At 40.7% G+C, this 23,909-nt stretch overlaps 1 protein-coding gene across 1 annotated transcript; it reads right to left on the bottom strand.

Annotated features, from left to right (window-relative positions):
* Positions 1-813: 813 nt before the first annotated feature.
* Positions 814-2,481, bottom strand: LOC147698200 (uncharacterized). The gene has a single exon (XM_086936197.1). It carries the CDS (start codon positions 2,479-2,481, stop codon positions 814-816), a length of 1,668 nt encoding a protein of 555 aa, XP_086792323.1.
* Positions 2,482-23,909: the final 21,428 nt, after the last annotated feature.

Genomic DNA, 23,909 nt, shown 5'->3' with positions numbered 1-23,909 from the left:
ATTCCATGGAATCTGGTACAAGATCACTGCAGGGTTCGGCACAATAGGACAGCAAGGTACAACAATCTGGTTTACCTTTCGCAGATCCTGCACTACCCTGTACTTTCCGCTAGGCTTTTTAATTCCAATTATGGGTGAATTACAAGGACTGCTCATTACTTCCTGTATTATGTTTGCCTCTAGCAACCTTTTTACTTCAATAGCAACTCCAGCTTTCACTTCTGCACTCATTTTATACTGTCTGGTTTTCGGGTAAACAGCATTTGTCTTAATGGCTATTTTAACTGGGTCCACATTTGCCATTAATCCCACATCTCTCCCAGTGAAATCCCACACATCGGGTATCACCTTTTGTTGGAGCTCTTCAGGTAAGTCCTGTATTGTCAGTGTCTTAATTTCTGTGTCGGGCCTTAGTAACATGAATTTGTACAGTCCATCTTCATCTGGGGTCTTAATTTCGATGCTCTTTGTTGTGCAAAAGATGGTACAGTTCATTTTGCACAACAAATCACGTCCCAGTAGATTCACTGGACTGGAGTCACAGACGACAAATCTGTGCATTTCTTTAAAGTTCCCTATAGAAATCTCCATTGGTTCAGTTACTGGAGTACTAATTATCTGATTTGACACTCCCACTACTTGGATGGCTTCTCCCGAGAGGGGTAGGTTTGGAACGTCTGCTGTTCTCACAGTAGAACGGGTAGCACCAGTGTCCAACAGAAAGGTGACGTTTCCTTCAATGTATAGCCCTGTCTGGTCTACCGGTAAGGAGGCACCAAGCACGCACTCCTCATCCTCCCCCCTCAGGCCCCGTCAGTATCGTTCATCACAGAGGAATGTATCATTTAACAGGAATTGCGAAGTTGCTGCATTTCTCTCATCCCCTCCTTCCCATACCTCGACCCCCTCATTTTGCTGAGCCTGATTCTTATAGTTAGGTCTAGGAGCTCGAGGCAACGGATGCTGTTTTACCTGTTGCTGGTTCTTTCGTGGCCCCTCTTTCTGCACCTGCGGATTTAAACCATTTATGGGGGCATTACCAGCCTGCAAATGTGGACACTCGTCTCTCCAGTGCCCTATCTGACCGCACCCGTGGCAGGGAAACTTCTTTTTAGCCTCTTCTTTACTCATTTTTACTCGAGGCTTCCCCCCTCCCCCAGAGGTAGTGTTTTGAGCATTATTATTCATTTTACTTAACTGTTTCTCTTGTTGTTCAGCCAATTTTACTTGTGCCCACATCACCTTTTCCTTCAGGGCTTTTCTTTTGTTCTCCAACTCATCCTCACAGTACTTGGCGTACTTGAGGACCTCATCTATGGGCTTGCCCTGCCAACAGATTTTATTATCCCTGATCCACTGGGATATTTCAGGCCTCAACCCCAACACGAATCGGTAAATGAAATGGGTCATATCCTTCATTTCAATGTTATCGATTCCACTGTAGGTTTTGAATACCTGTAGTAGTCGTTCATAGTAGGAGTGCACTGTTTCATCACGATTTTGGGTAGTTCTATCTACTCGGGTCCAATCAGTTTCCTTTGCTGGCACTTTCTCTTTTAGGTATTGTATGACTTTATCATACTTTCTCATTACCTCTGGCGATGGAGCTCCGGTTCTGGAGTCTCTCTCATATTCTTCACTGGGCCAATCAACTGCAATTTTGCATTCTGTCCACAGATCTACAGGAACTACAATGTCAAAGAACCCATCTAGGTCTTTTAGGAGACATTTTTGAACCTTCACGAATCGCTCAACCTGTCGATACCATTCTACAGGTTTCTCTCTTAATTTTGGGAAGTCATTTGTAAAGGACACAATATCCTGTCGGGACCATGGGACATGTACATATTTCCCACCTGGTATTTCTCTAATGGGATACAGGTTTTCTGCCTTTTCTACTTCCTTTAGAACATATTCAGAAGTCTTTGGTTTGGCCTTACTGTCTTCCTTTTTCTTTGCCCACCTGGCTTTCCATTTGTCTAGATCTCCCCATTTCTGTATAATGTTCAGCAAATCCTTTATCTGTATCTTCTTCCCTGACACATTCATATTTTCTAAGTCTTTGTCGGAGAATTCAGCTCTGTAGGGTTTCTGTAGTACCCTGGATCGACTAACATCTATCCCCATACTTGCAGCTGTGTCCATTAATTTCTCATGTAGCACTCTAGTGTCCCGGGAAAGGCTTTTGCATAGGAACAACAATTCTTCCTCATCAAAGGTATTTAACCTGTCTAATCCTACATTCCCAGCCGTCAGTTCCTCCGGCTCTATTCTTAGCTTGTATATATCTAATGGCTTCGGCTGAGGAGTTTCTTTTTCCAATTCTCTGGACCATCGTTCTATTTCTTCCGGAGTCACTACAGTGGCACTCCGGGTACCTGAAGCTGTTTCTATCAGGACTTCCTTTGCCTTAGGCTGGCTTCCGGACCATGGTACACTGGTTTCAGGTTCCCTTATGGGTAGATCCATCAGGGAGACCATAGACTCACATTCGCTTGCCTGATCATCGACTATGAGCGGCTCTTTTCTAGGCGGGGCTACAACTGGCGTAATAACGGGAGTTCTTGGCCCGACCAGTCTATCCCCATAAAGAGGAACAACTGGACCAATAGTGACTGGAATTGTCAAGGCTTCAGGACTGGGATTTATCTGAGCTATAGTCTGAATCAGTTCATTTCTCTGTTTAATCAACACTTCCTTTTCTCGTTCATGTAAAACCCTTTCCATAGAGTTGTCATGCATTACCTGGGGTACTAGTGGAGGGTATATACTTGGGGCAGTTGGGATTGCCAAACCTGGTCGTTCATCATCAAAGCGTCGGTAATTTGGGTCCACTGTACCAGGCCTACAAAATCCATCACTACCACTGAGTTTGCTACCAGTACCAGCTACATCTGTCTCACTGGCCCTTCTACTTCTAGGATGTCGGAAAAATGGATTTTTCGAGCTTAGGGGCCCAAACTCTTCAGCATAGGGAGGTGGATTTTTCATTAATAAATCTTCCAGGTATTCATCTTCTGAATCCCCCATAGCCATTAACTGTCGGGTTTTCTCTGTCCTTTTTCCTCCCTCCTGTTCAGTTACCCCAAACATTGGAAATAGTGCCTTGACCATCATATTCTGTCTCCAGTGTTTCATCTTTTTCTCCTTGGTCTCTCGCAGCAATTTCGGATACCATTTGCTCACTCCCTAATCCATTCGGGGTCTGTCTCGCTCTAGAGCCTCTATCTCCCATTCCTCTAAAGCTTCATATTGCGTTAATCTGGGTCTGGGGTGTAATTCATTCATTCAGGTCCTCAGATTAAACAGGATTCTACCATTAAAGGTACCATCGAGGGGAAATGCTAAGACTCCGTCATCCTCAGTATACTTTACCCAATTCTCCAACCATACACAGGTATGATACCCTTTGTCAAACATCATAAAGGATGCGGAAGTATTAGGTGGTGGAATGATTGCACCCTCACTAGTTCTGATGGGCTTGTCTTTCTTGAAATAATTCTTGATCTTTTCGGCAAATGACATTTTCCTCTTGCTTCCATACATATTGTAAGGTCTACCTCTGAGCATCTGCTCCATATGAAAACCTAGATTTTTCGGATCAGGTAAGAACTCGGGATACCACATACACTTCCCCAAGCTATCCTTAAGCTCCGAGTGTGTGGTTTTGTTTATAAACGGGCTTCCAATGCTAGCGTGTCTTTCAATTCTCAACAACCAATCAACACAGAGGTTGCAAATACTCTTGACCAATGGGTGCACGGCCTTTTCACAAGACGCGGTCTCACACTCCGGCACTCACCCCTCCCTTACAATTCTAGCTTCGCTACACACCCGCTGGCTCAACCAATACCAGCGCGGCACGGAGTGACGTCAGTGCAGCCTTGCAACCGACTCCCTCCTTCACAAGGTAACGGAAACTTTGAATTTTTCTTAAAGTGCAAGTGCTCAATTTAGTTAACAACGTATAACTTTCGCCACTGTGCTTGAGGGTTTTAAAAAGGAAAAAAGTTTTTCTCTCTCTGCAAGTAAACCCCTTCTGTCTACTTTTCATTCACTACGGATATAATTTTCTACCTATCCTCTCACACGAGCATTAGAGAACCTGCTACTCCTTTGACTCATCCACTTCTTTCCGGGATATATACTAAGTCTAAAGTTTCATCAGCGGACTCCTTTGCTATCACTCAAGCTCCGAGGAACCTATTACTCCTTCCGCACGTGACCCTTACTAGGTGATATCACTACGGGAGTTTCAAAAGTGGACTCGTAGCTATCATTTATTCAATATTTCATTCAGAAAAAAATCCTAATTAGCGCTTCCAGTTCTGCCTAACCATGCACTAATCTCCCACCCAGCCAGTGACCTCACAGCCAAGTGGATTCTACTCGCCACTTGCTATTCTATTTCCCCGGGGATTCCACACAACACAAAACGATTAATCACAATTTTGTTAATCACATGTAATAATATAGCAGCATTTATAAATCTTATTTTAAAACATTTCATAACATTTTAAAGCAATCATAGAAACTTATTTTAGCAGCAATAAATTTTTAGCAGCACATTTTATTTTCACAGTTCATAAAAACTATCTTATCTACCTATCTTAACTAGTCCTAACCATCATCTTGCTACCAGAAAATTACTGATAGAGCGCGCAGGTCGTCCAACTCTTTTTCACACCTAATTCACACGCATTGGGCCCATGATGTGTTTAATGACTGTATTTTTATGAATCGGACGAGCGTGCACACTAATATCAGCAATTCTTTGTGTTTTCCTTACCACATTTACCAAAGTACCTGACTTACCACCAGGTCACAGATACCTATGTTCCTGACAGATCAGGAGCTATCAGAGGATAAGACTACCAAAATACCTTATACATTTGAATACATTTTTATATCTTTGTAATAACCACAGACACCTGAAGGGTTTTCAAGACTTTATATATCAGTTTTTTAGAATCCATATGCCATGAGAATAAAATTGATACAGATTAGAATATCAATAACTAGAATTATAACTATAAAATAACTGTGAATGAGAGCAAGCACCATGGAGTGTGAGTAAACTACAGGGTAAGGGTAACAGGGAACATGCTACTCAGTTTTCAGGCTTATACTAAGGCAAGTAGTAGTGGGCAAGAACATACTATTTAGTAGAATGCTAGTTTGCTATATGTGATTTAAACAGACCTTTTCCTGGTTATTATTTAAGCATAAGTTCTAAACGAGAGTAGAATTGGTCACACTAAGAAAATATACAGTTCAACAACCTCCTACAGGTAGAGGGAAAAATGGAACATAGCTAATAAAACAGTTTTGCATTTAAGAGTTTGGTAAAGACGGGAAAATAACATTGGCAAGGATGCTTTATTAAAGAAGAGAAGAAGAAGAAGAAGAATAGGTAGACAGACACCCACAATTATATTTACCTAGGACGGGAATGAGGACTAACCCAGGCCACGGGTCAGTTTGGGAAAGGCGAGGACAAGGACCCTCAAGGACTTAGGATGCCAGTAGGCGAGCAGGTACAGCTCATGGACAGTCAGGACAGGATACCCCTCAGGATTTGAATCAGGACTGGGCTCACCAAAGGACACGACCAACACCTGCGCTACTCCCTCACTGCACGGAATCCGCCAGTAACCCCGATTGGGTTCTCGAATCTCCCAGCAAAGTGCTTCGCCAGCACTTAAGACTATTCCACCCCTTGGAGTTTGTGGAAATTACGGACAGAGTGCTCCGCAGCTCTCTGTATCAATCACCTATAGAGTTCGTAGGGTCGGTGACAGGTCAGCTACTCGGACAAGTCGGACAATTTCTCTATCTAAAACTAGGCTAGTTATACTGTTTTCGGGTCCATGGACCACCCATAAATGTTGCAAAGACAGGATCCCCAACTTTGGATTGGACAAGAGAGGTGGTTAGGTCACTGTCACCACCTAGGATTTAGTGTTCCCACAATGAATATTTAATTTTCCGTACCCACCCCTTACATTCCAGCTCCCATGGCATACGTGTAGAAAGGACAATGGAGCACACAAACATTATCGCATAAATTGATACATTTCAGGTACAAGTTGACGTCATCTCCTAGGCCAAAACGCAGGTTCCCAGGAGCGTCTCAGCTTCGGCAGCCAGCTGGCTGAGTTCCACTGTCGCAAGACTTCGTTTCTCATATCACGTGGTGGTTCCCTGTCAGACTTCTAAGATGGAGAGGCTCCCCACTCCCAGGCCCACAGATACGCGGTACATGAAAAGTAAGCGAAAACAAATTAGAAACACAGAAAAAATGAATACACTGTATACCGGGATTAGCTTCACTGCACCCCTTACTTCATAATATCTATAGCATTAGGGTTTTAGGCAGAAATAGACAGCTGAGCAAAAGCGGCAGTAGCAAGCGGAGAGCATGTTAAAGACAAAGCGGCCATTTTAGCAGTAATGCGCATGTGCGAAAAATCCATCCAGAACTACGAGTGCGTCACATCACATGAGTATGACCGACGCATGCGCAGACTAGATTTCTGCGAAGCAGCGATTCTGTAGTATGCAAGCCTCATTAAGATTAATAGACACATAGGCAAGCATCTCTGGGACACCCGCGTGTAGTGTGAAAGTGCATTATTAATGACAAAACAGGTTGATTAATGACATTATAGATAAAGCGAGGTTCTTGAATGTGAGCAAGTCGCTTTACGTGCGAATCCTTGCTCCATCAGGGCCACTCCTACTCTCAGGCCTCCTCAAATCGGGGTAAGTCAATATCATTGCCGGGCCCCCCACCGCACCCTGCGAGGCCCCAGGTACCTCTGTCTGGGCAAATTCCTCTTCGCCCTCCCGGGCAGCGGTCCGGATGAGCGCCAGGTCTGAAAGCCGCCCCTCACTGGCAGGGAGAATCGCAGGAAGGCACCGTGCCTCGCACCTCTGGCCTCGCGGCTCCCGTCGCAGATCTTTCTGACTGATTGCCGATGGGGGACGGTCCCAAGCTTGTCCCCGTGCGCCTGCCGCTCACCGCCGTGGCTCCAGGGGTCTGCAGCTCAAAAACTGCGCTGGTAAGCGCCCAGGCCGGCAGACGGCGATCGGGAGACAAGCGGGCTGTGTCCTACCCGCTCACCATCTTGGCCACGCTCCTCATCTGCTAAGTAGGTTTAAATGTGCAATTTACTCTGCGTGAAAAAATTTGCGAGAAACATATGTACAGGAGGGGGGATAAAATGGTGGGAATAAGGATAAGATGCACCACCTTGCACTAGCACAGCCAGTCTGCAAATGACTACCAGAAAGTTGGCAGTGGTGAGATCGTGGAAAGTTAATAAGTGAAGAAAGAGTGTGAACAAGAATAACAAACAAAGATGTGACCTCACCAGAATACTGTGCAAACGAGACTGGATGGTACTAGTGATTGAACACTAAAACGAACTGTGGACATTACTTGACTAGGGATTTAGCTGATTACCTCCCAATTATGGTTTCAATTTTACTTAGGATCCAAAACATGATCCTATCTTTTTCCACCTGGATGTATGATGTTCATGACAGCATGGCACCTACTCCCTATAGGCAGTACACCTTCCCAGAAGGACTCGAACAACATTGTGATACATTTTAACCAGAGCTGGTACCATGGTCAAGGATTCCACAATAAAGTATGGGCCTTTTATATGGGATGCAGTGGAGGTGGGTAGGCTTTTCTCTTATGATAAGGTTTATCTAATCCTTTTCGCATTTTTTAAGTGTCTGTCTTCATAAAAAATCCTTCTTTAAGTGTCTGTCATCTTTAAAAAAAGTCCCTCTTTTTGGGTACTAAAAAAAATGATTCCCGTTGTGACCAATTGTGTTTCATACCACTTCTTACCCAGGTCCTACGGCTGTTTGGGTTCCCCCATTGTTTTGTAATGGTTTCACACCACCTCAGCAACATCTTTGTAATCCTGATATGACCTTGCACCCTGTTCATAATTACTACGAAGAGAATAACTATTGGCCATGTATGGGCCAGTGACTTCTGTTGTCCTGCCTCTTGAGCTCTTACTTCAGAAGATTAGAAGCATGACCACCTAACATTAAACCTCTTATTTTGTTATTCATTACAATGGAATAGAATCTCACAGGCGCCCACCACACCCTGTCTCAGTGGTGGCTTTGAGTGCCGTTCACCAGGGGACTCATGCTTATCAATTGTTTTTGGACCTGATCGAAGGCGAAGCAGAATGTTTAACAAGTTTACAACTTAATTGAAAAGCAAGAGGTTTACAGCTGTCCTGATTGTGAGGCAGTGCCACAGTTTGAAAACTGATTCACAGACCCGTTGGTTCCTCCTACAATTTACACACAAAGAAGGAAGCAGCAAGGACATGAAAATGGCAGATTCGATGTTTATTGGAAGAAAGTTGGATGGCATTTACACCTGAAGGTAGCAACAGCCTTGAAAGAGAGGCTCTTGGATGTTAGGCAAAGGTTCCTTTGTCGGGGACACAGAATCACTTTTTAAGTGAGACAATATTGTGGGCAGATTAATTATGAACCATTTGAAAATAGGTGATCTAGCACCCTAAAAAAGTAGAAAGTGGAGAATTAAAATAATTAAATGTGGATAATGGAGTGGGGAAATGAGGAAGTCATTTAACTTATGAATGGTCATAGAACCAACATTTTGTAATAGATCCCACATTAGATTTCATATTGAGGACTCCATAAAGAAGGACACCAGATGCTAGCAGAATGTTATTACTGTTGTATCTTGCTAACCTGTTGTTGATCCTTTAATGTTCTTGTTGATAGGTTATGTCCCTGTTGCTATGTTATGTTCACTGGATTCCAGAGTGTGGAATCCAGGGGACTGACCAGAGTTGTACAGTTGCTGAAGGTGTTGGTCCTTGGTACCCTCTGGGGTTGTTACATTGAATAAACCTACTTTTCTCTACAAACCACTGTTCCTCAAGTCATTTCAGTGGCCACGAGGATGGGAAAGTTTTGAAGATTTCAACAATGAAGATGAAGATTTGACTTGATGAAGATCTACTTGAAGATCTACTTACAACCCCTGAGGCAGTTATAATCTTGATTTGACAAGGTATTTGATGAACTATTAATTTTTGCCTAAGTTTTATGGTAATTCCGATTATCATTTTGAGCAGACTGCATTTACATGGAAACTTATTTTTCAACAATATAACCAAAACTTCAGTGATCATTCCTTTTAAACCCTTTCGTATGCTTTGAGAACCTAATTTTTCTTCTTCTCGAATTTGCCTTCCTGTGCATTTTTAAAATGTATATTTCATGACGATTAAAGCATTAAGAAAATCTCATGCGCTATATTTAAATGTAAACATAGCGCGTGCACTGTGCCAAGGAGAAAGCTCGAGCTATTAACACATGCAATTCCTTTTGCTTATTACTACAAGTCTACAAGGAAAAAGAAACGTTTCTCTACAAAATAATTATCCAATTTAACAATTTTTGCCTCAAGTTATTATGATCAGTACCTTGTTTTCTTTCAACAATCTCGAGTGTTCTTAACTGTGCAATTTTCCGCGCGCTTCCTAGCTGCTCTGCAACGCATTCGTCACAGCGTTTCACCACGCTAAACACAACGTTTGGCATCATCGCGTCTTCACGTTTTAGACGCACATCTAACATTCGACGGCCATCTTCAGTCATCTCCATGGCAACTGCTAACAAAAGCACACGTCTCTGTTATTAGACGTCTGTGTATATCAAGGAAACCTTCGTTTTACTCGCAATTACACGGCATTACTTAAACCAAAATTAAACAGTGAATATAATTCAAAATTGGAAACAAAAAAATTTCGGAAACCAGTACAGACTAAAGACGGTAAATCTTCAAGCATTGATCTTTTATGAGACACAGCTTTCATCTAATTTGTACATCCTGCATTCAGTGAAGTGAAAATAATTAAAGTGAACCTCTCCTATTTAAGCAAGTATATTCAGACAACGGTGACTACATTATTTATTTTAGTTCAACAACTATATCCAGACAACGGTGAATACATTATTTATTTTAGTTCATTTTGCATTTTCTTATTTACACAGTGAATGTATTAGTTCTTTTTATTCTATTTTTATTAATATTACCTTGGATGTTTCATCTTCTGTTTCAGCTCCTCAAAAATTTTTACAATGTCCAGGTCCTCCTTCAATGAATTGGGAAGATTGGTCAGAATCTTTTGAAACTTATTTAGAAGCTATTGGTGGAGATGTATTTTTACCCTCTAGGAAATTAGCTCTGTTAAAACATAATTTGGGAGTTGAAGGTAGAAAAGTTTTAAAAACTTTGCCTGTAATTAATCGTGTCGTTTCGACTGTTGTTGATACTGTTGATGAAGGCAGCGAAACTAGTGAGACAAGTTCAAATGACACATCTGCAGATGTGTATTCTTATGCTTTAAAAGCGTTAGAAGAAAACTATGGTAAGAAAACAAGCATTGTTGTAGAAAGGCACAAATTTTTCTCTAGAGCTCAGTTACAAGGAGAAAACGTACAACAATATGTAGCTTGTTTAAGAACTTTAGTCATCACTTGTAAATTTAAAGATTTGCATGAGGAAATTATTAGAGATCAATTCATTAATAGAATCAAAAACATTAAAATTCAAGAACGATTACTTGAACTTAAAAATCCTTCTCTGCAAAAAACTCTTGATACTGCCAGAAAAATGGAAAACACTTCCCATTACGTTAAAGAATTGAGTTCTTTACAACAGAAGGATAAAGATGACGCTTGCAATGTTAATGCTTTGTCTAACAGTGAAAAAAAGGTTGAATTTAAAAACGATAGTAAAGATATAAAGTTTAATGTTCCCAAAAGCAGAAATTATTACAACAAACGTATATGTTTCAGATGTGGTAGCCAAAAACATACTGCAGATTTCAATAAATGTCCTGCTACTAAAGTCACATGCATGAAATGCAAAAAAATAGGTCATTTTGCTAAATGGTGCAGAATTGGAGATAATAGCAATTGGAAACGTTCAGTCAATATGGTTGAACCTCAGTGTGATAGTGATGATAATGAAAATGAAAATGATGAAATTAATATTGAAGTAATGGTTGTGGATGATGATTCCGTGAATGATATTTCTGAAGATTATTGTCCTCCTAAATGTGATGTGTTGATAAACCAGGACAACATGACGCTTTGGGCAGATTCATGCTCACCATATACTATTATTGATAGAAATATGTAGGAAAATGCAAGCAAAACAACACTAATATCTTCTGATGCACGACCTAAAGGATATTGAGATATAAAATTACCTATGCTAGGTTATTTTAATGCTCAAATTATCTTTAAAGGTAGATCATGTTTTACCAAAGTTTATGTTGTTGAACAAGGACGAGCCTTAATAGGATGGAAAGATCTTAAAAAAATGGGATTAATACTAAATCCCAATCATCCTGATCAAGTGTTGTTAGCTGATAATTATTCTGATCAGGTATTGTTAACCAACGACAATTCTTCATCAAAATGGGAATCTGTTTTTCCCAAATTGTTCAGCAAAGATCTTGGATGTTTAGTTAAATTTGAACACAAAATTATTCTAAAAGCGGACAGCATACTGTCTGTTCACAAAGTCAGAAACGTGCCATCTGCATTGCGACATTTGTTGAAAGAAGAATTAAACAGATTGTGTGATGCAAAAGTAATGGAACCTATAGAAGCCTCTGAATGGCTTAGTCCCATTGTTTTGGCTCGCAAACCTAATGGAAAAATTAGGATGTGTGTGGACCTGAGAGATTTAAATAAAAATATATGTGTTGATCGCCATCCTCTACCGCATATCAATGAAATGATATCTAGTATCAAAGATGCTATGTACTTTTCGTCAATAGATTTATCCAATGCATACCACCAGATCAAATTGCATGCAGAATCTAAGCATTTAACATCATTCATTACACCTGAAGGTGCTTTTCAATATCTTAGAATGCCGTTCGGATTGGCGTCCGCATCTTCAGTCTTTCAAAGAGTCATGTGTAGTATTTTAAAAGATTAAATGAATGTGAGAATATTTCAAGATGATGTTCTTATATGGGGTAATGATTTATTTTCTCATGACAAAGCAGTGCATAGTACTCTTCAGAAATTGCAAGATGCGGGGTTGACTGTGTGGGGCGAGAAATGTAAGTTTGGTGTGAAACAAATTGATTACCTTGGACATACTATCTCCAATGAAGGTGTTAAACCTAAAATGAAATTATTAGATGCAATTGAAAATGCACCTCATCCGATCAACAAAGATCAATTACGATCATTTCTTGGACTTGTGGAATATTATTCCAAATTTGTTCCAAATTTTGCCGATAAGGTTCATGAATTGAGGTTATTGATGAAAAAGGGTGTTTCTTTTGTGTGGACTACCTTATGTCAACAGGCGTTTGATAATATTAAGATGGATATTACAAAAGCAGTTGCTCTAAAACCTTATGACCCTAGTCATGTTTCTATTATCGTTGTGGATTCCAGTGCCTATGGCTTAGGTGCTGTTCTCATGCAAAGACACAATGGAGCTGAACGAATCATAGCTTTTGCATCTCCCACGCTCAAGGGTGCTGAACCTTCTTATTCAGTCATCGAAAAAGAGGCCTTAGCGTGTTGGTGGGGCGTAAACCATTTTAAAACATTCATTTGGGGAACTGTATTTGAATTAAGAACGGATCATAGACCTCTTATTGACATTTTCACTACAAAAGGTGGTTCTAGAGCCACACCTAGAATAGAAAAATGGTTGTACAGATTACAGGAATAAAATTTTCAGATAAACTATGTTCCAGGTCACAAAAATATTAATGCAGACTGTCTTTCATGTCTTCCTTTGCCTTGTGATAACGATAGTATAACTGAAGAGGGTGATGAATGGCTAGTAGCCAGTTTTGTAGAAACGTGCAACAATGCATTCAGTGAGCAAGAATGGACTCAGGCCATTGCAAATGATAGTGTGTTGCAACAGATAATTAAGAATTTACATGTTGGTGTTGGTTTATCATCTTTGGATAAGTCTATCTTAGCTGATTATAAAATGGTTTGGTCAGAATTATCTTTTTTTGATGGTATTCTTAGAAGAGGTGACAGATTAGTAGTACCTTCTACGTTACGTGACAAGATGTTAAGTCTATTACATGAAGGGCATAGTGGAATGACCAGTATGAAAAGGAGAGCTAGACATGATTTTTGGTGGGTTGGTATGGACAAAGACATTGATAGATGCGTTCGGAATTGTGTAGCATGTATGTGTAGTGATAAATCTCACAGGTCTCAGGAAACCACTATCTCTGCAACTTCCTTTCCGGATAAATCCTGGGACAAAGTCGCTATTGATATTTGTGTTCCATTTCACGTAAAAGGGATTGAGAACAAGTATGCCACAGTGTTGATGGATTTTCACTCTAAGTGGCCTGAAGTTGCCTTTGTGAGGGATATTAAGGCTTTTAATATAATTGAATTTTGTGAGGAAATTTTTCGCAGAGAGGGATACCCGAGGGTAATCTTATCAGACAATAGTCCGCAGTTTGTAGCAGAGGAATTTGGTATCTATCTTAACATGGTGGGTGTGAAACATATTACCACTTCTGTTTACAATCCAAGAGAAAATGGTTTACTGGAAAGATTTAACCGAGTGTTAAAAGAGTGCATTCAACTTGCAAATAACAATGATGACAATTGTAAAGATGCTGTCAAGGAAATGTTATGATGCTATAGGAATACTCCTCACACAGCTACGGGGGTGTCTCCTTTTTCTTTATTGAAGGGGCGAGTGGCTGGTTCCAAAGTTAAACCTATTTGGATGTCGAGAAATAATAGTTCAAAAGTAGTTGATAGTAAGGATGTTTTAAGTAAAGTACAGAAGTATCAGAACAAATACGTTTGTGATCATCATGTTAAAATCAATAGCTCTGTAAGATCTTTTAGAGTTGGTGAATGGGTGCGCTCACAACTAATGGGGAATCATAAACCTGGGTTTTCTAAATGGTCAAGGCCAAAACAAATTATCTATGTGGCTGGAAATATTGTGAAATTAGACGATGGTAAACAATGGAATGTGAGAAGCTTAACTAAATGTAATGACTTGGAATGTAAAAATATGTCGGGTTCTCCAACAACATCGATAGTGAAGAGGGATGGTGTATCTTCTTCTTCTTATCAGACCATTAGTCATTCCATCAAATATGGAGGTGAAGAAAAGGCCCATTCGACCTAGGTTTAAACCAACGTGGATGAAAGATTATAAATGCTCGTAGTTTTGATCTAGTCAATTTGTAAATTGTGTCAATAATATATATTAGTTTTTTTTTCTTTTAGTATTTTGTTTTGTTTGTTTTTAGATAGGGAGATATGTTGTATCTTGCTAACCTGTTGTTGATCCTTTAATGTTCTTGTTGCTAGGTTATGTCCCTGTTGCTATGTTATGTTCACTGGATTCCAGAGTGTGGAATCCAGGGGACTGACCAGAGTTGTACAGTTGCTGAAGGTGTTGGTCCTTGGTAGCCTCTGGGGTTGTTACATTGAATAAACCTACTTTTCTCTACAAACCACTGTTCCTCAAGTCATTTCAATTACTGGGCACTTTGGTCGAAGAAGAAAGGATAGGTGAAGAGGGGTTGATGAGTTATCAATGAGCTTGGGACCAATAGACATGACTTGCGTTTTAGTTTCAACTCAGTCTAACCATCCATTAATCTATAATGTTCCATCATTTGGTCGCCTTCAGTAGGGCTTTGAGGGTTTGGCTAACATAAAGAGAAAACTGCATATCATCTATGACAGATTAGAAAGTGAGGCTCATATTTAAAACAATGTCATGAAAGGGATGATTTCGATTCTGAAAAGGGGATGAGACCCCAAGAACTGTCTAGAATGCCACAAGTAACAGGAATAGGTCCCAACGTGAGTGTGTGAAGCCTGTTGCTTCTGAATAGGTAAGGTTTAAGCCATTTATGCATAGGACTGGAGTGGACGCTGGCAAAACAAATATTACAGGAGAGTGGTGTGAATAACCATGCTTTACAGTTCTAACAGGTTGATAAGGATATGCATAGAGAGCGAGCTCTCATCAGCAAGGGCATGTATGGATGTGTGCACAGATGTATGTATGTATAGAAGGATGGATTAGTGGATTGATGGATGTATAGCCTTGCATAGTACAGTCTATATAAAACGTATGTAAATCCTACTGTAGAAAATTGCTTGCAACTCTGTTATGTGAGAATTTAAGCAAGGACAAGGTTTCGGCACAGATTCAAATTTGGGGAATAATTGTTCAAGGCCAAGTCCCACAAGGAGGCGTTAAGATAAGTTATCTCTTTCTGAAAGAATGTCTGCCCTCACATTCCATGAACAAATTGTAGGAAAGGACAGAGGTATTTTTCTTGTGAATGTATATCGAATCTTGAATCAGCAGAGATTATGTAATCGGAATTAACAGTCAAACTCCATGCAGCGTTCGTCTTTGAGGCAGTAATGCCTACCTGTTCTCAGATACATGGTCTCCCCTTCTCAGACTGGTGGCTGCTGTGTCTCCAGCATCCTGTGCCACAAAAGGACCAAAAGAATGCAACTTCTTAGTGATCCTGGGATAGCGAGACTTGTTTTTTGAGTATGCAATTTACTGGTGCACCTGCAGGATTGTTTACATTAAGTGGGGGAAGGAAGAAAGCCCTTTTCAAAAACAATATAAAAAAACGAAAAAATGTGTCTCGTAACCTGGTCTACCTGAGTCTTCATAATGAGATTATTTTACATAACCACCAAAGTGCTGGCCTTTTTGCCCTCTCTCACTTGGGTTTAATGCAGCTCTCTTCTCTGTAACACTGTTATGTACCCTAAATTCATGTTGTCTACCACATGCACTTTCAACAACCTTTGGGATCATGCTATTTAGCCTCCCCTAGCCCCTGTGCTGTAAAATGCGATATACGCCTTCCCTCGTTGACTAAAACGATTCAAATTGGGTGTAATGACTTAAACCTTTTGAAATCCTTTCTTTGAAATGATGCCCATCAAAACATTTTGGGATTACGTGTACAGATCTGCCGGAAAATTAAAGCACTTCAGGCCAGAGCTGTTGGGGCATCCTTTAGATTCACATGTTCTCCTTTTATAGATCTTCATACATTTCTTTCCTTCTATTTTTTATTTTTGATGTTTTAGGGCATATTGCAGCTTCACAGAGAGTGCTAACAGACCACTTGCTTGCCAGTCATGTCATTTGCATAGGGCTTCATACCAAAGGGCCACTGCCTCTAAACTATGCAACCATCATGGAATGATATTTTCCATAGTGCATCATTGTATTATTATTTCAACATGGCAAAAACATTGGTTCTAAATGTTGTAGCCATGCTGAAACTTTAAAACCATAATACACCATTTACAATACCATTATATGTTAGTCAACAACTGCTATGTTAATATAAGCACATGCCCACCATGATCAGGTGGCAGCATGTTTTCTTTTTTCTACTTTTATTATTTTATTTCATCTTATGTTGTTGAGTTTGAGTGCATGATTTAATGTGGTTTTGTAGGTGCAAGGGAGAGTGAAAGAGTGTTTATGACTTATTGAGAGCCTAATCCTACTACTGAAGAGGCCCTCTCATTTCAAAGCCAGACCTATTGGCGTTGCCAATGCTTTGATGTCTTTTTGTATACTTGAAATAGGGCTGTGCCCAATATGAGCTGACATTGTCCTTGCTTGTGGACTCTCTAGTACATCTTGCAGTCGACAAAGGTTGACATAGAGCCACCTTCATCTGCTGTGGGTGGCATTACTTGAAATATTTCTGGTTGGACAACCCAGTGCAGGTAAGTGGACACTGATAATAAGAAACACATAGGGATCTGCAAACCTGCTCAAAGTTGCCAGATTACTGAAAATCATAAACTGTGCACCTATCTCTCACACCTCCTCATCCACCACACTGACCACTGTATACAGCATGAAACACATTCCCCATAGAATCAAAAACAACCATCCGCTCTACATGGCATGGCATGCTGTCCATGTGGTGAAGCGCGTCAGTGCCCCACGTGGGGGTAATAATCGCAATATGAATATTGCAACACAATATAAAACCTATCACTCTGAGAACCATGCTCCTCGCATCTGTTTTTAGATAAGAGATAGGCTTTTAACTCCAAAGAGCAGCAACTCGTGGAAACTTCCATATTTCTAAACATCTTGTACACATACCAAAATAACTGATAAGCAAATTATGTGAACTATATATCTGCAAAGCGTAAATATGTGCTCTGGGACATTTAAAAAAATGTTAACTTCAAAGCATCTCTGAGAGTCGGGGCTTTGTGTACAAGGACATTCACCTTCAACCAAGATCCCTGAAATATGCCCGACTCTCATGGGAAACATGCGACCTGAGAAACTTTCCATGTAACCCCGGCGTGAAATTGATTAGTGTGTTTGTTATAGTTGCAAATAAAGGCCGCTCTCGAGATAAAGTATTTAGACGTATGGAATGTGTTCTCAATCAATAGAGGAAAAACATATTGAACTCCTCAGAAAAGGAGATTGGAATGCACTCAGTATAAGTTCATTATAATCAAATAAAAAAGTGTCAAAATCATACCTAATTGAATTAAAGACGAGATGGGTGTCTGTTGCATAGTTTGATTTGCCGATATCAAATAGCAATTCTAATCTAAATAAGAACATAAAAACCAATATATTCTCTAGCCAAGGGAAAATGTCCTTCGGCGAAGTCATTAACATTTGGGCGAATTCCTTTGCAAACCCACCTGATTGGTATACATGCAAGCTCTTTGCTTTTTTAACAGCAAAAGATTAACAAGCACTGACTAAGCAAATCGGTCTCGGCTTGAAAAGGCTGAGCTACCAGCTTTGCTGATGCTTTTTGCAGCTGGCATGCAAACACAGGCAGATTCATGTGCATGGTTATCCTGCAGCCTTAGGGGCAGATTTATGTTGGTAATGCGCCACGTTTGCGTCACGCAACTGCGGCGTAAACGTGGCGCATCCCTACGACCCATTTACAACGTGACGCATCTAGGCAGATGCGTCACGTTGTAAAGCCCTGCGCCACTTGTGGGCGTTCCGGCGCAGGGTGGGCGTTCCGGGGCTGGTGCGCCTCGCAAAAGTGGCTGAGTGAAATCTATAAGATTTCACTCAGTCACTTTCAGGCCAATGCTGCGTCAAAACCCTGCGCCTGCTTGAAGCAGGCGTAAGGCTTGACGCAGCATTGGACACATAGGGCACCCCCGAGCCTTGCTGGAGCTGCGTCTCACTTGCGACGCAACTCCAGCAATGCGCCACCTTTACGGCATAGATGCGTGACGCATCTGTGCCGCTTTTGCCCCATGGTGCGCCGCATTGTAAATGCGGCGCACCATGGGTGGCGGGGCAGCGGCGCAAAATAATTGGCGCATCCCTGGGGATGCGCCAGTTATCATAAATCTGCCCCTTAGGATTTAAGTTCCGGGGATTTGGCATAGGGCAGCGCCGAAAGTCACCTTGCTGTGCTGCCCTACGCCAAAGTGAAAGGGCAGTAATGCATCGTATTTATGCAATACAGTGCATTCTTGTCATTCCCCCTGTACTGGTGCCATTCCGGCAACCTAGCACCAAAATACGCACCATTGCACCATGGTGCAAGGGTGCCTGTGTTGTCGGCAGGATTGTTTTTGTGCAGGAAGGGGCATCTACCTGCACAAAAACAATTCATATAGGGATTTTTGTCTACTATTTAGAAAGAGGAAAAAATGAGGATAAATAAACATATTTTTCCTTGTTACGCCTCCCTTACGGAGGAGTAGGACATTGGAACTTCCCCAGGTTTACATGATTTTATAAATATGGGAAAATGTCCCGAGCACAGAGTAAGCCAACGCAGTGATTTGCACTGCCTTGCCTTACTCCATACCTAAGAGACCATCCAAAGCCATCATAGATGTGATTTTGTAATCTGCTCCACCGGAGCGTCACAAAAAGTGATGCTCAGGTGTCGCAGTGGGCTCGTATATAAGCCCCTTAGAATGTTTTTTAACCCCTTCCCTGCGGGGTTTTTCACCTCCTGTGCGGGGGGGAGGGAGGCCGCGTGCGACATCGCCATGCTGGTGACGAGCTGAGCTCGTCATGAGGCACAGCGGAGCTGCTCTCATGACGAGCTGAGCTCGTCACGGCCACACCCGTTTTTCGAACGTTCAGCACAGCGGGGAAATGATCCCCGCGTGTGAACGTTCCAACGGCCGTGACGAGTTTAGCTCGTCAAGAGTGCAGCTCCACCGTGCCTCATGACGAGCTGAGCTCGTCATTAGCACGCAACTGGTTAATGTACTTAAGAAAACAAATTCCAAGATGGCTTTTGATACACACACATTGGTCGTGATGAGTGTACGCTCATGCTTCATGAAGCATTTGTTCATTTATAACTTATTATTCTAAAGTGATGAATGGCTATGTTAGAATGGTAAATTTAAATGCTAATCAATTAGAAAAGTGGTTGTGAAGCACAGAAAAATAAATGATTAGTCCAGCACGATATGCAAGTGCTGGGTACCTTTTAAAACTTTTAAAAAAAAAGGTTATGTGGAGCAGGTTGGAGTGGGGCACAAAGTACAGGGGTTGTGGAGGCACCAGAAAGAAGCAAGCGGCTTCACATAACTAGCTGTCAGGCCCTCGTAAAAATAATAATGATAATATATGGCTATTCAACTGAACCCCCTTCACCGCAGGGTTCACAGCACCTGGAGACCCTCATGGGTTATAAGCCGCGCTTTACAAATCCTGTCTAATTGACTGACTGATATATAAACAGGGCTTTAAGCGGGGCGGGTCCATCCTGGTCTCAGCCCTGGTAGTATTTTAGACCAGACATTGAAACGGGTATCTGCCGAGCCCTATTCTCATGTACTTAACTTTACTGGGACGATTTCTGAACAATTAATGTCAACATTTTCAAGTGATCCATGTAAAGTGATTTAGTTCCCAATTTAAATTTCACGTTTTACGGAATCTTGCATGCCATTAGAGTGTTAGCTATTCCTACAATGATGTATGTTTGATTTTTTTTTGTTTTAGCATATTACTTTTGTATAATGTTGCAAATGAGAGCTCTAGTGTTCGTGCTTAAGGCAATGCAGTTTTCTTGTAGTGCCTGTCAGTGGGTCAGAAAGGTTTTCAGAATAGATGGTGATCCAATCCTTGGCCACTCTGCAGAGCGCAGAGAAACAACCATTGACTAAGCCAACAGTCCATGGTAGTTGTATGTGTATGCCAGTTGTTGCGTTATTATATCTGGATGCAATAACAGAAAGCTCAGAGAGACAACAAAATACTGGTCGGGCAATACACTATGAAAATCAGAGAAATGTAGTTTACGTGTTTAAGTCATGCCTTTAACTTTGTAGGCCACACCACTCTAAGAGACCCCCACTTTTTTTCATCCCACTTAAAGCCCTGTATATAAATAAATAAAGGGATAAGGCAAACGGAATGAGAATTAGCATGTGGAGAACAAATTGGTCTCGCCATTTTTGACCTATTGGCTTAAACAGTGCTTTTTTTTGCCTATGCTGTGTAGTATTCCCCATAAAGAGAAATACAAACGGCAGAATGATGTACTCACACATGCATGCATATGTGTCATGAAGATGCAGCAGCCATCTTATGATTTCTTTTAATTATAATTCCAAGATGGCAAAGTTTACTTGAAGTGGTCAATAACACATATATATATATAAATGTACCAAAGTGCTTTTTGAAAACAAAGACTCGTGGCAGTAAATGTCAGCTGCTGGACCCTACATACATTGAAATAAATCTTTGTATTGTTTGTTTCGTGGTGGAAGGGATGGGGAGCAATGGAAGAGGGATGGTAGAGCAAGTGGGAGAGAAGTCAATGAGGGGTGGACCAATAGGACGTTGGTGGAGCAACAAGGAGATTGAGTAAGGGGGGGTTATAAATAAATGGGAGGGGACCATTTGACAAGCTGAGTGTGGAAGGGATGAGCACAGAGTGCACAGGGTTGGGTATTTGCGGGGCAGAAGTATCTTATGAGGGAGAGAGCAAGAAAGCACATGTTCTCATGAAGTGCTTAAAGAAAAAGAAAAACATGATTTCCTGAATGTGAGCAATGGAAGAATACAAGTCAACCAATCAAAACGACGGTGAAGAAACTATGCTCCAGTGGATGGACAAACATAAGAAGAGGGAGAAAAGCCATTGAAATAAAAACAAGGAAATGATAGTGAAAAGAAGCAAAGCAAAGAGTAAGCAATGACCTGGCACAAAGCCCATTGTAAGTTTTGGCATGGTCCATGATAGGTCTTTTGTCAAGTGAAAAGCTATCTATAGGTAGGGTTGGCACCTTTCCCAGAGAAACATATCACCCATTTGTTCACATTTTAAGCTTCCATAAAGGCCCGGACATGATTCTTAAATAGAACTTCAAATAAAATTGTCTGTTATCATTTTTAACATGGCCCTTCCCTCTTTACTTCAATTATCAGTCAGGGGTCATTAAAGCAGCTATAGAACACCTTTTAAAGTGCTTTCTTCTTATTCATACTGTTTTAAGTGTGTACTGATAAGGGAAACATACCAGCTATAGGTGAATTTACTAATTTTTGTACTGACTGGGACATTTAAATACTGGTCATGCTGGTAAAAAATCACAGCCGTGTGGCAACCCTATGTGTAGATGAGGCCTAATAAAGATTCCCCTCAAGTATGAAGCTGAAGGATAAACCTCACTCAATTAGAATATTAGCTTTTTGCAGTAATTTGTATAAATAACATACATTTTCAAACATTTCTGAGAAGTAAATTGCAAATTGGTGTGCTCCCATAAAATGTTGTTTTACATATTCATCAAATCAGAATACTGTGAGACTGGAAGTGCTCCTGGGTTGAACAAACACAAGAATAGGGAGGATAGCACTTAGGATAGAGACTTAGCTTAGACTTAGCACCGAAACACTCCATGGAGTAGCCATGCGCTTTACAAATACCGGCTAACATAACATAACATAACATAACATAACATAACATAACATAACATAACATAACATAACATAACATAACATAACATAACAAAAGAAGAGCAAACAATTGAAATGCATCACAAAACCATCCAATCTGGAGCAAGAGATTGCCTAAAGTCCACTCTAGGTATAAGTGAATCTATCAGAAACAGTAACACTTGCCAACAGATAGGTAAAGCTGCTTGTAACCAAGGCCTTAAAATAGTCCAGTTGTTTACCTTTTGTCAATGTTTGTGGTAAAAAGGAAAGTGCTATATATTAGAAGTATCTTTTCGAATGAAATGTAATGTTCATTGCCAAGTTGATCCTGCTTGTAAACTTTTTCCGTGAAAGTACTTTCTTTAAACAATTCAGAAGTTCCATCTTCCGGAAACTATTTTAAAATTAAGTACAATCATGGTTTGCTGAACTAAACAATTGAAAATCCCTTCACAAATTAGCTAATTACAAGAAGTGCATTCGTTTTTTCAGTTATTTTTAGAAATAACTTATGTTTGTACACATTGTTAATGTTAATGTTAAAAAGTAAATATCTCGGGATATACTGGTGTCTTAGTATCTGTATCCCCTTAAATTTAGTGTTATTCAATCAAAATGTTTTGGCCTCCCCTGAGCCCCTCAGGGTCTATCCAGGTATTAGTATGGGGATACTTCTTCTTTTTTCATAAAACTGAGTAAGGCCGGTAGACCCATGAGGGGCTAAGGGAAGGCCGACAAATGTTGAATGAATAACACTAAATTTAAAGAGACATGGATACTATGAAACCAGTATATCCCCGAGATATTGATTTTAACCCTGCCAGAGGTAGTTAAGAATAAAGATTAGTTAAACATTCACCTAGGTAGTTTTAATCAATCGTTTGTGTGGAGAAGATCCTGATCCCAGTTGGGATAGAGGGTTTGATTCAATCCCCTCAATTGTAGTGGTTTTCTGAAAAAATATTGTTCTCTCAATCAAATAACATTGGTCTGTGTCTTGATATTGATGCAGCCCTATGATGAAGCATGTCACTATCTAATGTGTGAGGACAATATTAAAAACCAGGTGTTTTTTCCAAGGGAAATTAAGCAGCACACATGGACAGATGGGTCCCACTGAACCCCCCTTTCCCTTTTCTATGTGTGTGTGTGTAGGTTGAGTAGGGAGACTGAAGGGAAACGGAGAGATTATCTTACCCCCACCCCTTATGGGTGTTTGTGTGTTGGAGGCATTATCTTCTAGGCAGAGTAGGATCTATGAGTCATCTGCGTAGTTATAGTTCTGACATGTCATTTCCTAGTTCTTTCATTAAAAGTCGAATATAGTTGTTAAATAAGGGAGGGGATAATGACGACTACTGCAGTACTCCAGTACTTCTCTAATCACTTCAGCCTGAAATGGGAACTAAACTGCCTGTGGTCTATTCTACAGAAAATATTCAAGTGATTTGTGTACTATATCAGAGATACCCGCAGCCAGGGCACATTGAAGTAAGATTTCATGATCTACTGTGTCAAAGGCTGTCGATAAAAAGCATTATCAAGGCTGAGATTAGGCTTGCATCGAAATCCGTTCTCAGAACATCAGTGACGGATAAAATCCCCATTCCTGAGAGGTAAATTGCAAGTTGTTGTGCTGCCACTACATACTGAGGGAAACCATCTTTTCTGACCATCTCCCTAACTCAGAACTGCCAGCAGATAATCAACAAACTTATCTTCCCTTTTTTTTGGATTTGGCTGTCTTCTTCATTTTCTTCAGTGGTGTGAGCTACTGAGCTTGAATTAGTTTAGGTGTTCAAGGCACTCCTAATGATTGTTTCTCGAATGGGGTGGATCGTTGATCTTGGGCCAGGTGTTTATTAATCTGGGAGTG

The sequence above is a fragment of the Lissotriton vulgaris genome, chromosome 8 (assembly GCF_964263255.1).
Source record: "Lissotriton vulgaris chromosome 8, aLisVul1.2, whole genome shotgun sequence".
NCBI lineage: Eukaryota > Metazoa > Chordata > Amphibia > Caudata > Salamandridae > Lissotriton > Lissotriton vulgaris.
The sequence above is the reverse complement of the archived record's forward strand: the minus strand, read 5'-3'. Positions and strand labels throughout refer to the sequence as shown.